This window comes from Cyclopterus lumpus, chromosome 8 (genome assembly GCF_009769545.1).
Source record: "Cyclopterus lumpus isolate fCycLum1 chromosome 8, fCycLum1.pri, whole genome shotgun sequence".
Classification (NCBI taxonomy): Eukaryota; Metazoa; Chordata; class Actinopteri; order Perciformes; family Cyclopteridae; genus Cyclopterus; species Cyclopterus lumpus.
The window spans coordinates 8,217,976-8,239,150 of NC_046973.1; the positions used below are offsets into that span (position 1 = coordinate 8,217,976).

Consider the following 21,175-nt stretch of genomic DNA (forward strand, 5'->3'; position numbering starts at 1 on the left):
CATTGCATGACTACGGGGTCATTTAGTAGCTGCTCAAATGGCATAATAACCCCCGTACCTGTCGTTAAGTTTTAAAGTACTTGTGTGGACAGGTCATAAATTAAGGGCATAGTCCTCTGACTGTTTTGATTCCCACGCTGACCCAATCCCTTTTGTTCTTGACAGCCTAAAACCAAATGTTCCTTTACAGCCTTTCCTTTCCTCTCATATATATACCTATGTATATTGTCACTCTTCAGTGTATCAGTGTATCCTTATGAAGACTCATAGTGACTCTGTAATGGTGCCTCTTTTTGCAAGAATAAATTATTCCATAAACAAGTTCTCTTTCTTCGATATTTGTTATTTCAGCTTAAAAAGGTAAGGTAAAAATGGCGGTCACACTGGGCTCCACCATAACCCAAGATCCTTAAATGGGATCCACACATCAGCTCCATCACCAAGAAGGCTCAGCAGAGGATGTTCTTCCTGAGGCAGCTGAAGAAGTTCAACCTGCCAAAGACCATGATGGTGCACTTCTACATTGCCATCATCGAGTCCATCCTCTGTTCCGCCATCAGCGTCTGGTACCCTGCAGCCACTGCCAAGGACTAGGGCAGACTGCAGCGCATCATTCTCTCTGCTGAGAGGGTGATTGGCTGCAATCTGCCTTCCCTCCATGACTTGTTCACCTCCAGGACCCTGAAGCGGGCAAGGAAGATTGTAGCCGACTGCTCTCACCATGGACACAAACTGCTCGAGTCCCTTCTGTCTGGCAGGAGGCTGCGGTCCATCAGGACTAAGACCTCATGTCATAAGAACAGTTTCTTCCCAGCTGCAGTTCATCAACAAACCCCCACTGACTGACTGACTGACTGTCTCTGACATCCCCAAGACAATTTCAAACACCCTTGCACATACTGATATCGGTTTGTTACTTACCATAGTTATGATTATTGTTTGTATTATATTTTTTTATCTCAATGTTTATGCACCTCTCACCAAGTCAAATTCCTCGTATGTTCAACATACTTAGTAAATAAACAATTCTGATCAAAATTCCTATCAGCATCAGTCATATATGCTCCGTTCATCATACTTCCCTTGTGGCCAAAGTGAATCACTACACCGGTCTCTATGAAACCATATTTTGTAATTATGTAACCATAAGTAATACGATGCTATTTTGTCTAGCTTGATGCTACTAGAGTGCTGTTAGTTAAAGAGAGCAGTGCACTCACCATCGTTAATAGACGCAGGTTGAGTTTGGAAAAATGGAGATGAAGTTTAAGAATGGATGACATGGGCCAGTTGATTCCTCTTAGCTGTGAAGCGTTTTACTAATTTAAGTATTGGAGAGTTGCTCTTGTGACTTTCTAAAATCTAGTAAATTTGGCCAGAGTGAAAACATGTTCCTATAATTCTTTTGTTCAATTAACCAAACACTTGTTGTAAACATAAGAAGTCTTCCAGACAGGATGCTTTAGGACATTTCAACAATTACAAAACGTAAGAACATTCTTCTCCCTTATTTTTTTTACAATGACAACAAGCCTATCTTGTTGATCAGTCTTTAAAAAAAGATTTAATAGTTTAATTGGGTCTTAAAAAGTTTAGTGTTATTTCGGCCCGTGCATTTTTCTCACACGCACCTTTTGCCAAGTCATTGCGCGAGTCGTTGCCCTGGCCGTTTTATATTTACAACGCGAATAAGCAACATTAGTCACTTGATTGAAACGTGATTCTGGAGTGACACAAAGGAAAATATATCCTGTCACCCAGCCCCTGTCATGTCTTTCTCAAAACCTGCCTTTAAAAGCACAGACATCACTGACACTGTGCAGCTCGCAATGTATGTCCGTGGTGTTGACGACAATTTTGAAGTGATGGAAGAGTTGCTCACAGTGATTCCAAGGTATGGCCAGACCACTGCTGAGGAGATATTCCGCCAGCTGTTTGATGCCATTGTGGATGCCGGTTTACCATGTAAGAGGTTTGCTGGAATAACAACTGACGGAGCGGCATCTATGACAGGGAGGAGAAATGGACTGGTGGCACTTGTTCAAAGAAAACTGGAAGAGGAGGGTGTGGAGGAAGCCATTGTTCTGCACTGCATTATCCATCAGCAGGCTCTTTGCAGGAAATGCCTGAAGTTTGACAATGTGATGTCTGTCGTTGTGAAATGCATCTACCATATCAGATCCAGGGGCTTAAAGCACCAGCAGTTCGACACCTTTTTGGAAGAAATAGAGTCAGCATATGAGGAAGTGCTCTACTTCACCGAGATATGTTGGCTCAGCAGGGGAATGTCTTGAAGAGGTTTTTTGACTTGAGAGCAGAAGTGAAAGCCTTTATGGAGAAGGATGGGGTGGCTGTTCCTGTGTTAAGTGATCCCAAATGGCTCATGGACTTAGCTTTTCTTGTTGACATCACACAGGAGCTGAATGTGCTGAACAAGAAGTTACAAGGCCAGGGACAGCTTGTCAGTGCTGCCTATGACAACGTCAGAGCATTCTCCACAAAACTTGTGTTATGGAAAGCCCAGCTCTCTCAGACAAACCTCTGCCATTTCCCAGCATGCAAGGCACTCATGGATGCAGGCACACCATTCAGTGGTGAGAAATATGCTGATGCCATTGTAAAGCTACAGGAGGAATTTGATCACAGGTTTGCAGACTTCAAGACACACAGAGCCACACATTGTTGCTGACCCCTTCTCCTTTGATGTGCAAGATGCCCTTCCTGTGCTTCAAATGGAGCTCATTGACCTGCATTGCAATTCTGAACTCAAAGCCAAGTTCGGGGAGGTGAGTGGAAAAGCAGACAAGCTTGGAACATTTTTTAGAGAATTGCCCCCCACCTTCCCTGAGCTTTCCAGGATGTTCAAGTGGACCATGTGCCTTTTTGGGAGCACATGTGTGAAAAGCTATTGTCCACCATGAACTTTAATACGTCAAAGGTACAGGTCCAAACTTACTGATGAGCATCTTCAAGCCATACTGAGGGTCTCAACTGCTTCCTCCCTTAAACCAAGTGTGGCTCAGCTGGGTGAGAGGAAGTGCTGCCAGGTCTCTGGCAGCAAGGAGTAGGCAAGAAGAACCGTTCATGTTCTGAAGAACCCCTTCATGTTCTGAACTCTTATTAATAAAGATTGAGAAGACTGCATCAGTTGTTTTTTTGAATACTTGAAACCCTTTATTTGTGGAATACTTGATGTGGCCCAGGCTCACCCAGACTCTACCTCCAGCGGCCCCCAGGTAAGTTGAGTTTGAGACCACTGGAAAGGAACCAATCTTCATCAACCCAGATAAAAAGAAAACAGATACAGTGCCTGTTATTATCAAAAAGAACACACAGAACTTAGGACGGTTGATTTTAACATCACAATGCCAAGAGGGTGACTGTGGGTCAGTGGTTAGCAGGTCTGTCTTTCAATCAGGGGGTTCGCGGTTCAATCCCCACCCTAGTCGATATGTCCTTGAGCAAGACACTTAACCCTGAATTGTTCCCTGAAGCTGTGTCTACAGTGTATGAATGTAACATGATTGTAAGTCGCTTTGGATAAAAGCGTACATGTAATGTAATATTGAAACAGTCATATTGATTGTTTGGTGTTCAGTTCGTTGCCTACTTGCTGACGAAAACCATCAAAGGCACGTGTTACAGTTCAATATGCCACCATATCTGAAGACAAAAACAGGCATAAGGGGACATTTTGTTGCTACTTTTGCACAGAAATAACAGGTTTACACTGAAAATGTACTTAAGATCTACAGCATACCTTCAGGGATCTGACTTCTCATTTTCGTGTAATAATAACTTTTGGAACAGATACTTTCAAAACATTGACACACATCACTGCCATCCACAGTTATCCATCTAATGAGAGAGGATACAGATGTGTTCATAAAACATGAGAAATAATGTGTCATGAATAGTTGTACTTGTGTTGTTGCATTTGGTTCATCCCACAATGCTGTGCAGACATTACTGTACACAGTAGTTTGTTTTAATTTAAAACAATGATGGAGGTTAGACTCTGACTTAAGCTATAATTTGAGGTCATTTACACCAAAAGCCAAATTTCATCCTTCTTTATACATATACTCTCTGGACACCCTCAAACACCCTAAAAGTTAAATATTAACAACTTTACAAAGAAACATGAAAACAGATTAATTCAAACATAAGATTACAGGCTTCTAAATAGTTCAGTCTTGTTTGAACAAAATTAAACCATAGGATTAGAAACTTTTCCATCCTTGAAAGCCAAAAGGTTCCAATGTCAATGATCCATAGAGAGTCGAGTAAAAACTATATGTATATTAAATTTATGAGTTACAATACAAAAGAAAGAAAATAACCTTGAATCTACATAATTGCAGGCCTTGTTGATGGGGCTGGTCTGCCACATTTAAGAGGTTGCTTTCAGCTGGCAAGTGATACATATCTAAAAAACAATAAAATAGATCACAGAAATGTCACCATATAAAATGGGAGCATTTCCAAACATGTTTAAATCAACCGTGAAAATGGCTCACTAAATTCCTCGATTCCTGTTTAAATAGGAAAGCATCAAGCTGCAGTTGAAGCGAAGAAGCACTCGTTCTGGGTTGGAATAGTGCGTCTGATTCTTCCTCTTTTTCAGTGAGGCACCTTATCCAAAAATAATAAAAAGATAATCTCATTCAAGTCAAAATCAAGTTGTGTTTTCATACTAGGCCTACTAAGCCAAGTTTCTCCAAATCCTGTTGAGACACAAGTCCTCTAATCCTGGATTTATTCTTCAGGTGATAGTAGGCTGATATTGTAATTGTCTTGATATGGCTGTTCATGTTAAGGTCTGAATCCATAACTACACCTAGATTTCTGGCTTGTTTTATGGTTTTTAACATCAGAGGTTGAAGCTGAGCGCTGACTTTCAATCGTTCGTCCTTGGGACTAAAAACAATTACTTCTGTTTTATCCTTAATTAATTGACGAAAATTCTGCCACATCCAGTTGTTGATTTCTTCAATGCATTTAGCCAGCCCTTGTATGGTGACATATGTATCTAGATCTAAAGTATGGATGTAAATGGTTCAAACACACAATCCTAAATACTTCCCATTTCAGATAAATCAAATCACATGGAGACAATAGCTGGATGCAATTACCCCTTAACTGATGTGGGAGAATTAAAGCTGCAGTCGCACTGAGATACAGGCCTGCGATTGCCAGCGGTGCACCCATATATTGTTCATAGGGGTGTTCAGATGGGGCCACTGAAAATATTGTGTGTGGGGGGGGGGGGGGGGCACACCAAAACCAAAAGCTGTTAACTGATTTTCAGCAATTCTAATATGTTGTTGTAGTAGGCTATCTAGGCAAGTTAAGAACTACGTCAATATGAGTCAATGAATCCCATACTAATGTACTTCACACTAATGTTTCAGTTAATGTTAATAATGATCTGATGTGCATTGACAAATAACAGTACAGTGACCATTTTGAGCTCCACAACAATCCAGCTTTAATGTGTTGCCTACAAGCGATTCATTGTTCAAATTGTCTTTTCTCTTACAAACATATAGCTTTAATTTGAAGGAGTACATTGACTAAGGAAGAAAACATTTACCGCGAATAAGCATACTCAAGTTTAGAAACACCTCACAGTACCCAATTCTGTATAAGCAACAAGCCCTTCCTGGCAATGACACTGCACTCCAAAAATGCAAAAAATTCATACAGAATTCGATACCTTAGAAATCACTGAATATTTTTGACACATTTTATCTTGTTGGCAACTCATCTGAGTTCTATTTACAAAGTTCTCATTTTCTGGATGCCATCTGGCTGTGGATATTCCCCAATGCTTCAAAAATATGATCCTGTAGTCATATCGATCTGATAATTCATATTTTGACATATCTGGTATTGATAAACGAGTGTAAAATAGTTTAACCTAAACCACAGGTCAGGACCAGATGTCTAACTATTCATATGATTCAATACTCTAATTTGCAGTTGGTCTCTGCATGCTATATTTTAACCCTTCTGTGGCCACTTCCATAACAGCAATGCAACAAGTGTCCCAAACTAAGTAGGTATGGTATATGGTGCATGTACATTGGGAAGGGTATCAAGTATACTCAAAACAGACTTGATTGACTTGGTGTGGAAACTGGGAAAAGTTAAAGAACCACTAGAGAGCTAGGAAAAGAGTTTGGAAATCTCAGTGTGCCTTGTCTGAAGTTTTTGATTGTGGAATTTTAAAGTTGAAGTGGATTTGACTGCAGACACTGGCGTCCCACATTTTAGTCCCGTAGGAAACGGTAACAATGAAATAAAAAAAAAAATAAATAAAAAAAAGGGGTATTCAGCCGGTTGCAAATCCAGTCCAGTTTTCTTTGCGCATTGCAGGAAAACTATGCATCTACAGTACACAACAAGCAATACATTTATAAAGCAATAGTTTATTATATTTGCAGTTTACATTTTGGTCACAGCCACAGTAAACTGAACAGTTGAGCTGACATTCAAGGGTTGACATGCCGTTTTCATCCAGCGGTGCTTCCTTTGTTTCCAAGTCGACCTCGGGAGATTCCTTTTCTAGAAAGGCAGAGACCGTCACACCATCCCCATCTCTAATTAGTCGGTTTTAATTGCCATGCCACTGCCATTTAAAAATAAATAATGCAAAGAGTCATTTAATCTTTCCACATCTTGATTCCGTTTAAAATCTAAAGCCTGAACCATCACGTTGTCTGGTGTAGATTATGAACAAAGAAGCAGTCCCTTCTCAGCTAGAACAGAAATCTATCAAGAGCACAAAGTTCTTCAACATATGGGCCCCAAATAAAATCATGCAACGTTGAGTTAAACTCACCAACTTTGTCATTTATTCCAATTCAAGGTCTCCCGATTTTTTTCAGACTAGAAGGAAGCTCCTCCACAGGTATTGGCCCACTGTTCTGCTTCGGTGGCAAGACAATCATCGGACCCACTCTTGCCTCCTTTTCCCACACTAAATAATTTAAAGTTCAAAACCATGTGTGAAGCCAGACATTGCATGTTCCCATCATACAAGTTTCTATAAGAAACCCAACCTGTATTGGTTCTCCATCCACTCCTCCAAAACAGTTCAGGTTCATCTGGCTTCTCAAACCCACGAGGACCAAACTTGCCAGGGCTGCTGGGCTTATCATGACTTTGACAATAGCCACATAAATAGTCATTACCATTAGCTGACCTCCATCTGAAAAGCAATTAAAATATTCACACGCACCCTCATTTACTCTGCATTTTTCCGTGATAGACATTTCGGGTTGATCTCACTTACCTGCCATTTTCAAAACTGCATGCCTTATTTGATGCCTCTGCATCATTTGCAAGTACAGCGTTCAGGTGACATGTGATGTAGAGCTGTGAGACGGAAAAAAGTAAATGTCGGAAAAAACATCTACATGTGCAATAATGACTTGAGCACGTTAAAGTAGAGCCTCACTTCTCCTCTATCCTCATTATGAAATTTAAAGGCATCAATGGTCAGGTGGAGCTTATCATCCTGTGTCCTTGATAAGAAATGAGACCTAGAACCTGGAAGCTCAGAGTCAACAAGGCACCTGTGAAGAAAAGGGAGAATTTAGCCTGTTCCAGTAGTGGTTAATCCTCCCTTCAATACCTAAATTAGTTTTTCCATTTGTAGTCTTCAGACCCAACTGACACCAACTAACATGACATCCCTTGAGGAAATTGAGGAGACTTCACACGTCATTCTCTGGAGCCATAAAAGGCTTCACACAATGCAATAATCTTCCAAGCACTTACCCATTTTCAACAAAGACGTATCTTGGCTCAGAGGATACATCTGGGTAAAGTGTAGCCACACAGCTGCTCACAAACACTCGGAGCCCCGTGTGATGGCCAACTCTGACTGAGGCTTCAATGCAGATGGGCTCACCGAGGTAAAACACATTAGAGCTTCTTCGATAAAGCCAGTCATCTGCACAAAAATTAGAAGATATTTAAATAGTGATCGCAAATAAGTCAAGACATAAAGTGAAAGCCAATAAGTACAAACATTAGAAATGTCCGAAACCTACTTGTCATAATTCTCAAGTCAAACTCCAAAGTTTCCACTGCAGCTTGTGTAGACATGAAGGGGATCCAGGTGGGCATGAGTGAATAACTGGACAAACTGTATTTCCTAAGAAACAGAAAAAGCATTTAAAATAAAAAAAAGTCAGACAGGGTCGAGCGCTTTAAAGATATGAGCTTTAAAAGACAGACCTTTCATAATGACATGCAATTGGAATTACAGCCTCATCCATTCGAACCACCCCATCTGGAGAGGCCACAGGCAAGTATACAAGGAGGTTTGTGTAAACCAGTGTGTCTTCAGTCATCTGTGGAGAGTAAATGCATTTAAAACTAGTACAGTGTAAAATTATTTAATTGAAAATGAATTAATCATTACCCTTTGTTTGGTGCCGCAGTCCATGAGTCCAACAAGGATTCTGTACTCATCTCTTGAAGACGTTGTAGCTCTACAGTAGTCATTGGGCTCCACTCCAAGGAGTAATTCATCGCCATTAACAGGAGCTCCCACTCCAAACATGTCAGCTTTGATAATAATCTCCAATGAGTCTGGATGGCAGGTCACTCGGACAGTATTCACATGCTCTTGTTCCTCGGCTGGTGCTTTTTCTTGCCGAGTGTGTTGGGAGGTCCCTGTGATCTGAGGACTTTGATTTGAAGCATGTTGAGTGTAATCTTTGGGAGGAAAAGCAACATATGACCTGAAACACAGTCCAACTAGGAGGTGAACCAAAAAACACAAGGGCTTCATAGCACTGAAGAACAGCAAACTGGTTGAGACTGCAAACTGTCCTCCTGTCTGACCCACTAAGCAGCACAACAATCTGAGTAGGGAAGCATTTCTTACTTTATATTCAGACAATCAGCCTCATCAAAGCAGCACTGCACACCTGAGTCTAATCATCCAATTATCAGCTTGTAACTACATTTTCTGAAAGCAAGTGAGGACACTGTGCGAGACTTTTTGGTTCTAAAGTATATTTTGCAAAACTAAACATAAGATGGTATGTCAAAAAAGTACTATAATAAAATAAATACTATGTCCAAAAAAATCATATTATACAATGTTGAAAAACCTCATGAAAAAGTCAAATAAAATGCCCAAATATTATTTAAAAAGCAATATGTTGAGAAAGGTCATGGTATCCTATGTCAAATAAATTATAAAAATGCCATAGTATAGTGTGTCGTATAGTCTGCATCATGCCCTCTGACATTGTATGTTCTGACTGTGTTCAAATGTTTCTTTTAGGTTAAGTATTTCCTGCTTTTATTTTGAAGTTATTTTTTTATCGTTAGCCCTGTGGTCGCCTATGCTCCTGCTCACCTGTTCACACTTCCCCATTACGCAGTCCTTATTTATATCAGCCCAGTTACATTATTCTTTATTGGTTTGTCTTCATTCAGTGCTGCCTTTTCTGTATGGTTTAAGTTTGTAAGCATTTTTCAAATGACTGCAATATTTTCTGCAGCCTCCTATTTTTCTGCATTTGAGTCCATCCCCTGTTACTTGCGCTCAAGACCAGACAGTACAGTTCAACATAGTATGTCATGATTGTAAAATGAATCTGTCATTATTTGATTGTTTTCAAGACATCAACTTTAACTCTGGGAAACTGTGAAAACATTTTGTTCACAATTTCCTGATATTTTATAGATTATAATCTATTGAAAACAACAGTCAGATTAACACAAAAGGTAAAAGTCAACCAAACCAGCTAGGATTTCAGTATTTGCTCTGTAATCCAAATCTACTAGGGACTAAACTTTATTCTACTTTTTACCTTGAGGTAAACTGATCTTTGTCCTTAATCAGTTTTGGCAAGAATTTCACATTCTAGCAAACTGAGACTTCACTGTTAGCAAGGGTCACCTGCTTACCAGTATCGATCACTGAGTGGGCAATTCCTTCAACGACCTGTGGGCGGGCTCGACACAGCTGTAACCAATTACCGCCAACTTGGGTGTATAACTAGGTTGGGGCTTGTAGCGTCAGGGAAGACTCCTCGTATGAAGACTCGGAGGATAAAGACCTAGGAGTCTTTCGGTGGTGGCTATATACAGTATATACATTTCCCTGTGATAATGTGTTTTCTCTTCATACCTGTGTGTAGTGATGGCGAGATGAAGCCTCATGAGGCATCGAACCACTTCAGCCAATTGGTTCGAGAAAGGGTTCATTACTCGAAGCTTCATGTGCACACGACACCACCTAGTGGCCAAAAGTATAATCACAGGCAGCTGTATCTGAACCACAATGTGATGCATTGAATTGTTGTGTCTGTTATGGCTGTTGGGAATGACTGAATTACAAAAATGTATGCCCAAATAATTTCTGTAAATAAACTATCACATATGTGCATAATAAAATATGTTTTGAATGTATCCTGTGTGTGAACATTTTCCCAAAATGGTAGTGTCGTATGGTAAGGCAGGTGGTGTAATAATGTTATTATGTCACTTTAGGGAAATGGCATGGGCTTAAGCAGGCAGGACAGTGAAAATGCTTGTGGAACTTGGAAAAGAGGACTGAATATGCTTGTGGAACTTGGACAGTGATGTACAGGACAGGGGACATTTTATTCATTTTTATTCAGAAATAACAGTTTCTCAACAGTTTTTGGTTTTAAACGATTCCTTTTTTTGGACACAACCTCTCCGGCCTTTGAAAACACCCTTTCACAGGGTACAGAAGACGCTGGCGTGCACAAAAACGCAAGAGCTAGTCTATATAAATGTCACCTTATTAGTGATTCCCCATTCCTCCATCAAGGAGGCTTTCACACAAGCTATATTTTCAGCAGTGTGTGATTGGGGGAATGCCTGCACTCCTAACAGCACTGAACTGAGCTTGGTATTCTCACCCACAAAATGGCATGTTACTGCCAGGTAGGCATCCATATTGATGGATGTCCACATGTCAGACGTAAGGCTAACAGCAACCACCGTTTCCATTTTAGCCTTAGCCTTCTCCTTAGCCAACTCATACTTGGCCTCCACCATGGCCTTCAGAGCCTAAAAGAAAAAAAATATAGTGCTGAACTGTGAGACACAATAAAGTACTCTTGTTTCATGCATGCACCCACCCATACACACCTGCCTTGTAGGGATAACATAATTAGGATCCAGTTTGGACACAAATGCCCTGAATCCAACATCATCCACAACAGTGAAAGGCTGTGTGTCCTTCACTATCATGGAGACGAGGGCTTCATCCAGCTCTTGTTTTCTGGTGGCTGGTTAAAAGAGAATACATACAGTGTCTGTTACCTGTCTTTATTTGCACAATAAACAAAAGTGAACAGGGACAAATTGTGATGGTGCATTTGTATTATTGTAATGACTTACTATGGCTGGGTGAAGCTCCAGTTTCCTCCTTATTCTCATGCAAGGCACGGTAATGCCTTAGCATGGATGAGGTGTTGTTATTGTACCCCAACTCCCTGGAGCACAATAAACACTGCACCTTTAAATAAAATAAGAAACTGTGCAAAATACCGTTCTTGATAAGCAAACCTAATGAGTCTGAAATAGAGTTAGATTTAGCTTACCTTATTAGGAGTTATCAAATCAAAGTGTTCCCACACAGGGGAAATCCTCCTCTTCCTAGCTGGCTCCATCTTATCACCTATCCTTCTCACCTCACTCTCCTAACTCTCCAAACTATCTCTCTCTCCAAACTCTCCAAACTATCTCTCTCTCCAAACTCTCAACCAACAACACACATTTTGAATGGAGCCTGAGGGGTTTATATTGCTGTCAAACCTCCCGGCAAAATCTGAACCGCTTGCCGAAGCAGTCACGTGGTACAGCCGGGTAGCGAGGCTTCGGACGTCACATTTTTGGCTCCTCCCCTACATGAAGCAAGCCTCGATACGCGCTTCGAGGAAACGCCCCCTCCATTACTCGACACACGCTTCGAAGCGTCGGCACATCTCGTAACAACACTACCTGTGTGCACATCTACTCGTAGATATTATAGACCACGGACTCGGTCACACATGCACCAAAATCCTTCCTCTCTTATTTATCCCACCCGCTCTACACAGACCCAGCGCCTCGTCACTGGGGGCCTCTGGAACTGCCAGTCAGCTAACCGCAAGGCGGACTTCATCTCTGGCTTCGCTATCAAGCAATCGCTGGACTTCCTGGCTCTCACTGAGACCTGGATCACACCAGACAACACATCAACCCCTGCTGCTCTCTCCTCGGCCTTCTCCTTCAGCCACACACCCAGACCCTCTGGTCGGGGTGGTGGCACAGGTCTACTCATCTCACCCAAATGGAGTTTTGCTCTCTACCCGCTTCCATTTACCCCACTGTCTTTTGAGTTTCATGCAGTGACGGTTACTCATCCGGTTCATCTAACCATTGTCGTTCTCTACCGTCCTCCTGGTTCCTTTGGAGACTTCTTGGAAGAACTAGATGTCCTCCTATCAAACTTCCCAGAAAATGGACCCCCGCTCATCCTTCTGGGTGACTTTAACATCCAGACTGAGAAGTCATGTGACCTGCTACTCTTACTGTCTTCCTTTGCTCTCTCTCTCAGTCCTTCCCCTCCTACTCACAAAGCTGGCAACCACTATATTTTCACCAGAAACTGCTCTACAGCTAACCTCACTGTAACTCCACTTCATGTTTCTGACCATTTCTTCATCTCTTACTCTCTCCCACTCTTTGGAACTAACAACCCTCCCACAACGGATTCTGCACCTGTCCGTCGCAACATCCGCACCCTCTCACCCTCCTCTCTGGCCTCCTCTGTTCTGTCAGCCCTCCCCTCAACTGATTCCTTCGCACTTATGCAGCCTAACTTCGCCACTGACACTCTTCTCTCTACGCTGTCGTCCTCTCTTGATTCTCTCTGTCCTCTTACGACTCGAAAGGTCCGCAAGTCCTCTCCGGCTCCGTGGCTATCCGAACCGGTGCGCGCCGAGAGAGCCACTATGCGAGCAGCGGAAAGGAAATGGCGAAAATCCAAACACGCCAGCGACCTGCTTGCCTATCAATCTCTTCTCTCCTCCTTCTCTGCGTCCATCTCTGCAGCCAAAAGTTTGTTCTATCAATCCAGAATCGAATCCTCTTTATCTAACCCTAAAAAGCTCTTCTCAATTTTTTCCACCCCATCCCTTCTCACCTTCTCCAGTCCATTGCTCTGGACCTTCTTCCCTTTCTCACCCATCTTATTAACACCTCCCTCTCAACCGGCTGTTTCCCTAACTCTCTGAAGGAGGCAAGAGTCAACCCTCTCCTGAAGAAACCCACTCTCGACCCATCTGAAGTCAACAACTACAGACCTGTCTCTCTCCTTCCCTTCCTCTCCAAAACTCTAGAGCGAGCTATCTTTAACCAAGTCTCCTCCTTTCTTCACTGTAACAACCTTCTAGACCCCCACCAGTCTGGATTCAAGACAGGCCACTCAACAGAGACTGCCCTCCTTGCTGTCTCTGAGCAGCTTCACACTGCTAGAGCAGCCTCTCTCTCCTCTGTCCTCATCCTTCTAGACCTTTCCGCTGCCTTTGACACAGTGAACCACCAGATCCTCTTGTCCTCCCTCCAGGACCTGGGTATCTCAGGCACCGCGCTCTCACTCTTCTCATCCTACCTCACCCACCGCTCTTACCGGGTAACCTGGAGAGGATCTGTGTCTGAGCCTTGTCCTCTGACTACTGGGGTCCCTCAGGGTTCAGTCCTTGGTCCTCTTCTCTTCTCTCTGTACACCAACTCTCTTGGCTCTGTCATTCGCTCGCATGGCTTCACCTACCACAGCTATGCTGACGACACCCAACTGATCCTCTCGTTTCCCCAATCTGAAACACGGGTAGCAGCACGAATCTCTGCCTGTCTGACCGACATCTCTCAGTGGATGTCCGCACACCACCTGAAAATTAACCCGGACAAGACTGAACTTCTCCTCCTTCCAGGAAAATGCTCTCCCACCCACGACCTAACTATTAACTTCAACAACTCAGTGCTGGTTCCGACTCCGACTGCCAGGAACCTCGGAGTGACGCTCGACAGTCAACTCTCCCTGACTGCCAACATTGCCGCAATAACACGCTCCTGTAGGTACATGCTGTACAACATCAGGAGAATACGACCCCTTCTCACTCAGAAGGCGGCACAGGTTCTGGTCCAGGCTCTGGTCATCTCACGGCTGGACTATTGCAACTCCCTCTTGGCAGGTCTACCTGCTAATGCCATTCGACCTCTACAGCTCATCCAGAATGCAGCTGCTCGACTGGTCTTCAACCGACCGAAATTTACGCACACTACTCCGCTCCTCCGCGACCTTCACTGGTTACCGGTGGCCGCCCGCATCCGCTTCAAAACATTGGTACTTGCGTACCGTGCTGCGAACAGATCGGGTCCAGTCTACATCCAGGACATGGTCAAACCGTACACCCCAGCCCGTTCACTTCGCTCGGCTTCTGCCAATCTGCTTGTAGCTCCTTCACTACGAGCTAAACACTCTACGAAGTCACGACTGTTTGCTGTGCTGGCTCCTCATTGGTGGAATGAGCTTCCCATTGACATCAGGACAGCAGAAAGTCTCTACATCTTCCGGCGCAAACTAAAAACACATCTTTTTCGACTATACCTTGAATAGGTAGCACTTAAATGCCGTAGTAGCACTAAAATGTCCCTTACCGATAGCACTTTAGTAGCACTTAAATGGCACTTACGGATAGTACTTTGTAGTTTAACTTTATTGAAGAAATTGTACTTGCTTGATTCTTGTTGTTCTGAGTTTGGACTCACGGTTTAATGCACTTATTGTAAAGTCGCTTTGGATAAAAGCGTCAGCTAAATGACATGTAATGTAATGTAATGTAATGTAAAAAGTAACAAATACATACAGTAAAGTGAGGCCTTGAGTATAAACATATAAATAGTATATATAAATAAAGTGTTGAGACTTCTTGATAATCTATACTGAACATAAACTGATTGCGTTGAGTTATTTGCCAATTGTGTTTTGTGAGGTCACAGTGAGGTTATGTGTTGCAGGTGTAGGCGAGGCATCATCACAGAACCTCCGGTTCCTATCTATGAGGAAATGACCAGGAAGCAGCAAAGTATGGGAATCCCCCAAAATAACCTTGAGGCCCCCTCACACCTGGAGGAAGTCAACTTCCCAGTGTACGCTAACCCCAACATCCGACAACCTCAGGACTACTACTACGCCTGTCCCAGACCGCTTGCCCTAAGAGCCGCTATGATTTTCTAGATGGCTGTGAATCAACACTTCCTCGTTTTTGCATAGAAATGGAAGGCTGTTATCAGTTGAGGTGGTTCTAAGTGTAACTGAGTGCTCCCAGAGTTAAACATAAAGCACCAGTGTGAGTAAGGCCATCAGGATGTGTGTGTTATGAGACAACATAGAGTGGCGGCGCCCCCGGTTGGACAGAAGAAGTTGGCTCACTATCCTGGAGAACCTTTGACTACACATTCTTTCCCACCAACATGTAATTGACTATTTAAACCCCCTGTCTGGTTTCAAGAAGCCCACGTAAAGAACTCCCCCACGAACCTATTCGACTGAGATCTGCAGTGTTTTGTATGGCTTTGCTGCACCTCTTCACTATACTGCTTGTGCCTCGGAGGCAGTTGGGGGGGGGGGGGGGGGGCAGGAAGCTGAACACTTCATAAAGACCATTATTTAAAAAAGCCATGTAAACAATCATTATCTATATCATCAATGATAACAGCAACAATATCAGCAAACTTCATGACAACAATCAAATATAAATGCACACTGGCAATTCCATAAGTGAAACCAAGAAAACAACAACACATCAAACACCTCCATCTCTGGCTAAAGTGATCCTTGCAGGAGTAAGACAAAGAGAGAGTCGAGTTGGGAGTTGCTGAGGACAGACTCCAACACAGCAGTAGTAGTCAATGTAGGTACCACACTAAGTTGTTTTAAATCCTATTCATCAAATCAATCTCAATTTGTATTTGTAAACGATGAAGCCTTGATGACCACCAACGTTAATCATGGAGTTCCACAAGGTTCTGTGCTTGGACCAATTTTTTTTACCTTATATATGCTTCCTTTGAGCAACATTATCAGGAAACACTCCATAAACTTTCATTGTTATGCAGACGATACTCAATGATATCTATCGATCAAACCAGAGGAGACCAACCAGCTTGCTAAAATTCAAGCATGTCTTAAAGACATAAAAACATGGATGACCTGCAACTTCCTGATGTTAAAATCAGACAAAACTGAAGTTATTTTACTCGGCCCTAAACACCTCAGAGATAAATTATCTGGTGATGTGGTTTCTGTAGATGGCATTGCCCTGGCCTCCAACACCACTGTAAAGAATCTCTGCGTTATCTTTGATCAGGACTTGTCCTTTAACTCCCACGTGGATCCAATCTCAAGGACTGCATTTTTTCATGTAACATTTAAAAAATCAGGTACATCTTGTCACAAAAAGATGCAGAAAAACTGGTTCACGCATTTGTTATTTCAAGATTAGATTACTGCAATTCCTTATTATCAGGCTGCTCTAATAAGTCTCAAGTCCCTACAGTTAATCCAGAATGCTGCAGCTTGTGTACTCACAAAAACTAAGAAAAGAGATCACATTATCTCTGTATTAGATGCTCTGCACTAAATCCCTGTAAAATCAAAAATTAAGTTTAAATTCTCCTCACCTACAAAACCTTGATTGGAGATGCACCATCATATCTTAAGGAGCTTGTAGTAATTTACATCTCTCCTTTGCACCTTATTAACTCTGCTTCCTCCCCGGAGTCTTTGTGACTTCACGTCTCATAGGGTCCATTGGACCTGGCTGTGTGTGATGCCTCCTGCCATGGCCACTGCACTGCACTCTGCAGCAGGCAGGCACTCAGTGGCCACACTATCACAGAGGTTGGCAGGGCCTCCAATAGAAAGACAACGAAAATCAAAAAGGACGAAGACCATGGCGATCCTCCCCACTGGATGAAGTAGAACATCAACAGGTTGAGTGTTTCCAGACACCAAGGCTAACGATTTCAAAGTACGCAATGTAACAGTGATATTTACTTTGATCAAGAGGGTGAGGGGTTCCAAATCCTTCTATGGATCAGAGTAAGCTAAATCCTGCTAATACCTCCAAGTTTGACAGCCACTCACGCCATCTTTTGGTGTGTCCATTTTCTATCTCTTCGTCCCAGCCATGCTTCCTTTTGCACAGGTCTCACATGAGCTTCGCTGGCAACATAAGCGGCGCCAGAAAGCCAAAAGGGTAAATAGAACTGACAGTGGACAGGATTCCACGTCTAGTAAAAGGCTTGTCTTGCACATTTATCTGGAACTTGAAGTTGTCAGTCTCTGTGCTCCACTAAACTCCAAGGGCACGTTCCATGGGAAGTGAGTTGTGGCTAAAGTCCAGGTCTTTTACTTCAGAAACTCTTCGCCAGGGATAGAAAAAGACTGTCCAGCTGTTGCTTACCCACTTGGTCAGATGGTATCCTCTGGAAAACAAGTCTTGAAAGTCTCGGCTGATTGCCTGATCCTTTGTTGCCACTGATTTTAGACATCAAATGTTTTTAGCACCGTCTCCACTGCTTTTGCAGTTGTTCTTAAAGTATATGCACAACCAGGTGAAGCTGTGGCACCAAAAAGGTCAACCTTTATCCTAAACTCTTCCACTTGAGAAATGACATCAGTGCCAAATAATTGGATGGCAATCCAGTGCAACGATGGTGTCATTTCTTAGGGGCAAACTCATGCAATAGTGTAAATCTACCAACTTTACTGACCAAGTAACTAGGTGCATGAATTGGTTATCCTCGAGACAGTTCATCCTTCTCAGCTTCTAAGAAATCTGTATTGTATCGCTTCACTAGCTTCCATTTCCACCACCTAATTTGCAGTTTGGGTCTACATTTGAACCCTTGTCCCAAACTAAGTAGGTATAGTATACAGAAAATAAAGTGATTTGTTTAGTGTGGAAACTGGACAGCTGGGAACAATTCAAGAAACACCAGAGAGCTCAGAACAGTTTTTACATCTGTTATCCTTCTTTGAAGTTTGGATTGTGGCATTTTAAAGTTGGCAAAACAATTCCTTTAAATTTAGAAAGTAGTGAAATTCAGCTGGTTGTAAGTCTGGACCCTCTTGCTAGAGGTGCCACTAAAGCAGACACACTGGTCCTTTTAACAAGGTTCTCTTTGGAATTGCAGGGAAACCATGCATCAACGGCACACTAGTCAAATTACCAGCAATAGTTTATTATATTTGGGAGTCATTTGTATCTATAAGGGCACTTTGTGTTGCATTTGACATTTTGGTCACATTCACAGTAAACTCAACAATTGGGCTGGCATCGTCGAGGGTTGACATGCTGCTTTCTTCCACCGTTGCTCCCTTTGATTCCAAGTCTACCTCATGAGATTCCTTTTCTAGAAGTGCAGAGACTTTCACAGCATCCGCATCTGTAAGTAGAGGTGGTTTTAATTTTTATGACAGTGACATTTATTTAAGACATAAAAGATTTGTTAAATCTTTCCATATTTTACCCTCCAAATGTGTTCCACCATTTTCATCTCGATTCTGCTTAGAATCTGAAGCCTGAACCACAACCTCGTCTGGTGTAGATTGTGAACCAAGAAGGAGTCCCTTATCATCTAGAAGATAAATAAGTTAAGATCTTTAACAGAGCACAAAATGCTTTAGAGTTCAACTTACCAATTGTGTGGTTTATTCCACTTCGCCACTGGCTGCCAAACAGTGAAGGTCTGATGATTTTATTTAGACCAGGAGGAAGCTCCTCCACAGGTATAGGCCCAATGTTCTGCTTCACTGGCAAGAAGATTGGACCCACTCTTGCCTCCTGTTTCCACACTAAAGAATTAAAAGTTCAAAACTATGTGTAAAGTCTGACATTGCTTTCCCCCCCCCCCCCCCCACCATTATACACATTTCTATTAGGAACCCAACCTTTATTGGTTCCCAATCCACTCTGAAACAATTCAGGTTCACCTGGCTTCGCAAACCCACGAGGACCAATCTTGCCAGGGCTGCTCGGATTATCGAGACTTTGACAATAGCCACATACATGGTCATTACCATCAGCTGACCTCCATCTAAAATGCAATAAAAAAAAATTAACACGCACCCTCATTTGCTCTGCATTTTTCTGTGATGCACATTTCAGGCTGGATCTCACTTACCTTCCATTTACAAAACTGCATGCCTTATTTGGTGCCTCTGCATCATTTGCTAGTACAGCATTCAAGTGACATGTGATGTAGAGCTGTGAGACAACAAAAAGTAAATGTTGGAAAAAAACATCTCCAGGTGTAACAATGACTTTAGCACGTTGGAGTAGAGCCTCACTTCTCCTCTGTCCTCATTATGAAATTTAAAAGCATCAATGGTCAAATGGAGCTTGTCATCCTGTGTCCTGGATAAGAAGTGAGACCTAGAACCTGGAAGCTCAGAGTCAACCAAGCACCTGTGAAGAGAAGGGAGAATTTTGTCTGTTCTTCCAGTAGTGGCTAATCTTCCCTTAATACCAAAATTAGTTTTACAGTTTGTAGTCTTCAGACTCAACCGACTCACATGACATCACTTGAGGCAATTGATCAGACTTCACAGTGTTCACTGGAGCCATAAAAGGCTTCACACAATGCAGCAATCTTCCAAGTGCTTACCCATTTTCAACAAAGACGTATCTCGGCTCAGAGGCTACATCTGGGTAAAGTGTCGCCACACAGCTGCTCACAAACACTCAGGAGCCCCGTGTGATGTCCAACTCTGACTGAGGCTTCGATGCCGATGGGCTCGCCAAGGTAAAACACATTAGAGCTTCTTCGATAAAGCCAGTCATCTGCACAAATTTGAGAGAGCGAGAGATGGAGAGAGACCGCTAAGAAGTCAAAACATGAGAAATTGAAGAAACCTACTTGTCATAATTCTCAAGTCAAATGCCAAAGTTGCCACTGCAGCTTGTGTAGCCATGAAGGGGATCCAGGTGGGCATGAGTGAAGAACTGGACAAACGGTACGTCCTAAGAAATAGAAAAAAACCCCAATTTAAAATAAAAAAAGTGAGACAGGGTCGAGCGCTTTAAAAAGAGATGAGCTTTAAAAGACAGACCTTTCATAATGACACTCAATTGGAATTACAGCCTCATCCATTCGAACCACCCCATCTGGAGAGGCCACAGGCAAGTATACAAGGAGGTTTGTGTAAACCAGTGTGTCTTCAGTCATCTGTGGAGAGTAAATGCATTTAAAACTAGTACAGTGTAAAATAATTTAATTGAAAATGAATTAATCATCACCCTTTGTTTGGTGCCGCAGTCCATGAGTCCAACAAGGATTCTGTACTCATCTCTTGAAGACGTTGTAGCTCTACAGTAGTCATTGTGCTCCACTCCAAGACGCAAGTCATCGCCATTAACAGGAGCTCCAACTTCAAACATGTCAACTTTAATAATAATCTCCAAGGAGTCTGGATGGCAGGTCACTCTGACCGTATTCTCCTGCTCTTGTTCCTCGGCTGGTGCCTTTTCTTGCCGAGTGTGTTGGGAGGTCCCTGTGATCTGAGGACTTTGAATTGAAGCATGTTGAGTGTAATCTTGGGGAGGAAAAGCAGAATATGACCTGAAACACAGTCCAACCAGGAGGTGAACCAAAAAACACAAGGTCTTCATAGCACTGAAGAACAGCAAACTGGTTCAGACCGTAAACTGTCTTCCTGTCTGACCCACTAAGCCACATAACAATCTGGGTAGGGAAGCATTTCTTACTTTATATTCAGACAATCACCCTCATCAAAGCAGCATGGTTCACCTGAGTCCAATCATCCACTAATCAGCCTGTAATTGGTTTCACACCTTCTAAAAATCATAGCCTAAAGTCTGATGAATTTGAGCTAGATTCAACCATAATTAAATCTGTTAATACATTTTAAACATGTTTATTGTTTTTTTCTTTGGAAATTCAAATATGCATTACATTAACTAAACATTGTAAAAAGAAAATCAATACAGAAATGCAGTTCAAAAATTAAGAAAAAACCTGTAGAAAATTCCTCTACATAATTGACATGAAAGAATATCAAAATTAAATGAAGTCACTTTTTAAAAGATATAAATCA

General features: G+C 42.3%; 3 protein-coding genes across 4 annotated transcripts; all 3 read right to left on the bottom strand.

Annotated features, from left to right (window-relative positions):
* Positions 1-6,471: 6,471 nt before the first annotated feature.
* Positions 6,472-8,865, bottom strand: LOC117735099 (zona pellucida sperm-binding protein 3-like). 2 transcript variants are annotated; one of them, XM_034539539.1, is made up of 9 exons: positions 8,438-8,865; positions 8,251-8,366; positions 8,064-8,167; positions 7,789-7,963; positions 7,466-7,583; positions 7,301-7,383; positions 7,068-7,216; positions 6,848-6,985; positions 6,472-6,570 (listed from the first exon to the last, which is right to left on the bottom strand). In XM_034539539.1, exons 1-8 carry the CDS (start codon positions 8,807-8,809, stop codon positions 6,870-6,872), a joined length of 1,233 nt encoding a protein of 410 aa, XP_034395430.1. In that variant the 5' UTR covers positions 8,810-8,865; the 3' UTR covers positions 6,472-6,570; positions 6,848-6,869. The 2 variants fall into 2 exon arrangements, with proteins under 2 accessions (XP_034395430.1, XP_034395431.1); XM_034539540.1 differs by lacking the exon at positions 6,472-6,570 and adding an exon at positions 6,586-6,634.
* Positions 8,866-10,785: 1,920 nt separating this feature from the next.
* On the bottom strand, positions 10,786-11,301 carry LOC117734750 (zinc finger BED domain-containing protein 1-like). Its single transcript, XM_034539014.1, has 2 exons — positions 11,155-11,301; positions 10,786-11,073 (listed from the first exon to the last, which is right to left on the bottom strand). The coding sequence occupies exons 1-2, from the start codon at positions 11,254-11,256 to the stop codon at positions 10,786-10,788; spliced, it is 390 nt and encodes a 129-aa protein (XP_034394905.1). The 5' UTR covers positions 11,257-11,301.
* A 6,978-nt stretch (positions 11,302-18,279) lies between these two features.
* LOC117735373 (zona pellucida sperm-binding protein 3-like) lies at positions 18,280-20,785 on the bottom strand. Its single transcript, XM_034539939.1, is given in 11 exon segments — positions 18,280-18,504; positions 18,589-18,696; positions 18,758-18,913; positions 19,010-19,155; positions 19,243-19,325; positions 19,409-19,526; positions 19,726-19,802; positions 19,804-19,901; positions 19,978-20,081; positions 20,171-20,286; positions 20,358-20,785. Coding segments are annotated over 11 exon segments (1,581 nt in total). The 5' UTR covers positions 20,730-20,785; the 3' UTR covers positions 18,280-18,301.
* Between the last annotated feature and the right edge of the window lie 390 nt (positions 20,786-21,175).

Excerpts from the sequence above, each read along its gene's own strand:
- LOC117735099 (XM_034539539.1), bottom strand. The coding sequence starts at position 8,809 with ATGAAGCCCTTGTGTTTTTTGGTTCACCTCCTAGTTGGACTGTGTTTC. Across the intron at positions 7,964-8,063 it reads TGACTTGAGAATTATGACAA|ATGACTGGCTTTATCGAAGA; the intron begins GTAGGTTTCGGA and ends ATTTTTGTGCAG. Across the intron at positions 6,986-7,067 it reads TGGATGGAGAACCAATACAG|TGTGGGAAAAGGAGGCAAGA; the intron begins GTTGGGTTTCTT and ends TAAATTATTTAG.
- LOC117734750 (XM_034539014.1), bottom strand. The coding sequence starts at position 11,256 with ATGATAGTGAAGGACACACAGCCTTTCACTGTTGTGGATGATGTTGGA. Across the intron at positions 11,074-11,154 it reads ATGTTATCCCTACAAGGCAG|GCTCTGAAGGCCATGGTGGA; the intron begins GTGTGTATGGGT and ends TTTTTCTTTTAG.